Here is a 2,787-nt window from a genome sequence, read left to right on the forward strand (position 1 = left end):
AACTCTAAGATATTTATTTATTAACTCAAGAAAAAATACAATTTATTTGAGAAATTATATAACTATGAAAAACTGAAGCTCATTTTCAATGAAAAAATTATCCGAATGATCCAGTATTCTGGTAACTCTAGAGTGATAAAAATGTATGAATAGCTAAAAAATAATTATATTGATACGAATTCTCCTATACGTTAGTGCATAAAATGACCCGGACGCAATTTATTGTACTATGGGACGAGAAGTGATATCTTGACTTATCACTTAGCCTGTATTCCTACAGAAACGAATAATACAAGTAAACTGGATTCGTTTGGACAAATTGTTGCGTCTAGTAACGTCTTGTCCAGAATTATAAATTGTATTATTAGGCTTATAGAAGTCCTCGTCAGTTGGTTCCATTTCAACATATGGAATACCTATTTCTGTAGTATCAATGTCATCTGGTGCACATACAATACCTATTTTAGGCTTGAACAGTAAATTATCGTAGTCTTCTTGACTATAAATACGAGTGATGGTGCCACTTTTACTTGGATCTGAAGAGTCGAACCAGGAATCATTAGCTCTACGAACGATCATATCGCCCTCTGAAGTCCCTTTTATGCCATTATAGACCTAGCACGTGACATCCGGAAGTGCCATGTTGGCATAGTGCGCACTTACTCCACTTAAAATAAGGCATCCCATGGTAGTAATACTTCTCAATTTCATTATTATCCTTATGCTTGTCTTGTAAAATAGTCAATTGAAGCTCAGGCAAACGGCGGTGTAGGCAGAAATGGAAATGAATGCTAATCTTGAATCTTTTAGCGGGTTAAATTTTGATTCTAAGGAAACAGTCAGGAAGTTGCGCCCTTCTTATAGTTTTTCTTAGGTAGCCACAGTATCGCTTAGACTCTTGATTGAAGGCGGAAAAAAACACTCTACACTCGTGTCACTATCTAAGATAAAGATATAATGCTATATCAGGAAAGGCACAGATTGGCGCATGCGAGTCAAATACATCTGCTCAATTTGTGATCCTGAGATCCCTTTTATCTTTTGGGAGTTTACTATTTCTACTGTTCAATACCTTGAATTGAAATTTTGGTGCCGTGCGATTATGGACTACGCAGGCATGAAAATTGGGTTCAAGAGAGCGCAATAATTCAATCTCATCAAGGTAGTAAATATTGCGCGTCATCGAACAATCGAAATAAATTTCAGATGAGGACGATTTAATGGTCAACGAATTAAAGCATCTGCAAGTCCACACATGCATGCGCATTGCTCAACTTGTGATCCTGGGGCCCACCTCTTTCCTCTTTTGAGTTCAATACCTTTCTAATTGAAAGTTGGGTGCCGTGCGATTACAGGACCACGCAGGCATGAAAATTAGGTACAAGAGAGCGCAACAATTTAATCTTATCAGAGCACTAAATATTGCGCGTCATCGGTAAATCAAAAACATTTCCAGACGAGAGATATTTTTTGCCCCCTAAGATTTTTTGGCCCTTGAGAACATGAATTTAACATGGAAGGAGTAAGTTTCTAGAAGCAGAAAAATGAATCGAAAAATATAAAATATTATAAAGCGTAGTCATTCAGATGAGTGTGAACAACGGAAATCATCCACTTGTGTGCAACTGATCTATTCCTTTCTTTGAAAGGTTAATATGCAAAGAATAACAAACAGCTGTTGCTGATCTACTACTGCGACAAGATAAATAAACCGCTGCTCAGTCTTTGTCTTCTCTCCTTCACCTTATGTCCTGAGTCACCTGATGTTCTTCATCTAATCATTACACCTTTAGACAGTATATTGAAATGGATATCCAAAGAGCTCTTCTTTCAACAAAGAGTTTAGGATAAGATGTTTGCTTTCTCCCTCAATCCTTATCGGAGTTTCTTAGTACTCGCTCTTCTTTGTCTTATTACTTTTCCTGCTTTTGCTCTTTCCATTATATTTTGTCCTTTTATAACAAAATTTTCCCTTTTTTTTATTTCACTTCTTCATAAAATCTTTCAAATTCTTTTCGGCTTGATTATCATACTTATAAAAAGTAATACTCCCATAACTATCCTACCAAAAGTATTCATCATTTATAGATGCAACACGTAATCATCAGCTTTGTACTCAATTGAATATGCATGTATCCTAAGGATTACCTTATTGAAGACGAAAAGCTTTCTAGAGTCATATCAAAACTATCGTTCACACTTGAAATCTTATTCTTTGGAAGGCATACTTTGGATCAGAGTTGATCATATCGACTTCAAACCCATTCCCATAAAATTCTAAAATTTCACCAGTAGTAAGCAATAATCAGTAATCAGACTAATAACATGCAGATCTGCATTAAGGAAACGGTAGATCGGTATAAGTATTAATTAGTTATTCATCATATGCCTCCTCTACCTCCCCTTGAAAGTAGGATCACAAAAAGGAAATAAGTTAACAGAAATCAAAAGATATAACGAATTGATACAAAAAGCAGCTGACAAGGATATGGGTCTAAGTGTAATGGCGTTGCCCTAGCATGATTGACAATCAATAAACATATCTCCATTAAAGTAGAGTTTTATTAATAGGAGTATAATCCCAAGAACACTAATTGGACAAAGGTTGAATTTGAAATACATGGAAGTACTCTGAAATTATATTTTAACATCAATATTTATAGATAATAGCGAAATTTATACAACGAATAATACTGATATATTCCGTTTATTTATGTCTTAATGCTGTATATATGCTATTCTTCTAAATGCCCTTACCCTCTTCGCTTCTTTATACATTTCCATACC

General features: G+C 35.0%; 1 protein-coding gene across 1 annotated transcript; it reads right to left on the minus strand.

Moving 5' to 3' along the window:
- Window positions 1-261: 261 nt before the first annotated feature.
- PRCAT00004299001 (uncharacterized protein) lies at window positions 262-579 on the minus strand (the record flags this gene model as incomplete). The annotated part of the gene is made up of 1 exon (XM_062954289.1): window positions 262-579. One exon carries the CDS (start codon window positions 577-579, stop codon window positions 262-264), a length of 318 nt encoding a protein of 105 aa, XP_062811006.1.
- Between the last annotated feature and the right edge of the window lie 2,208 nt (window positions 580-2,787).

Source organism: Priceomyces carsonii (assembly GCF_900007245.1).
Source record: "Priceomyces carsonii strain CBS4050 genome assembly, scaffold: Debaryomyces_carsonii_scaffold_5, whole genome shotgun sequence".
Lineage (NCBI taxonomy): Eukaryota > Fungi > Ascomycota > Pichiomycetes > Serinales > Debaryomycetaceae > Priceomyces > Priceomyces carsonii.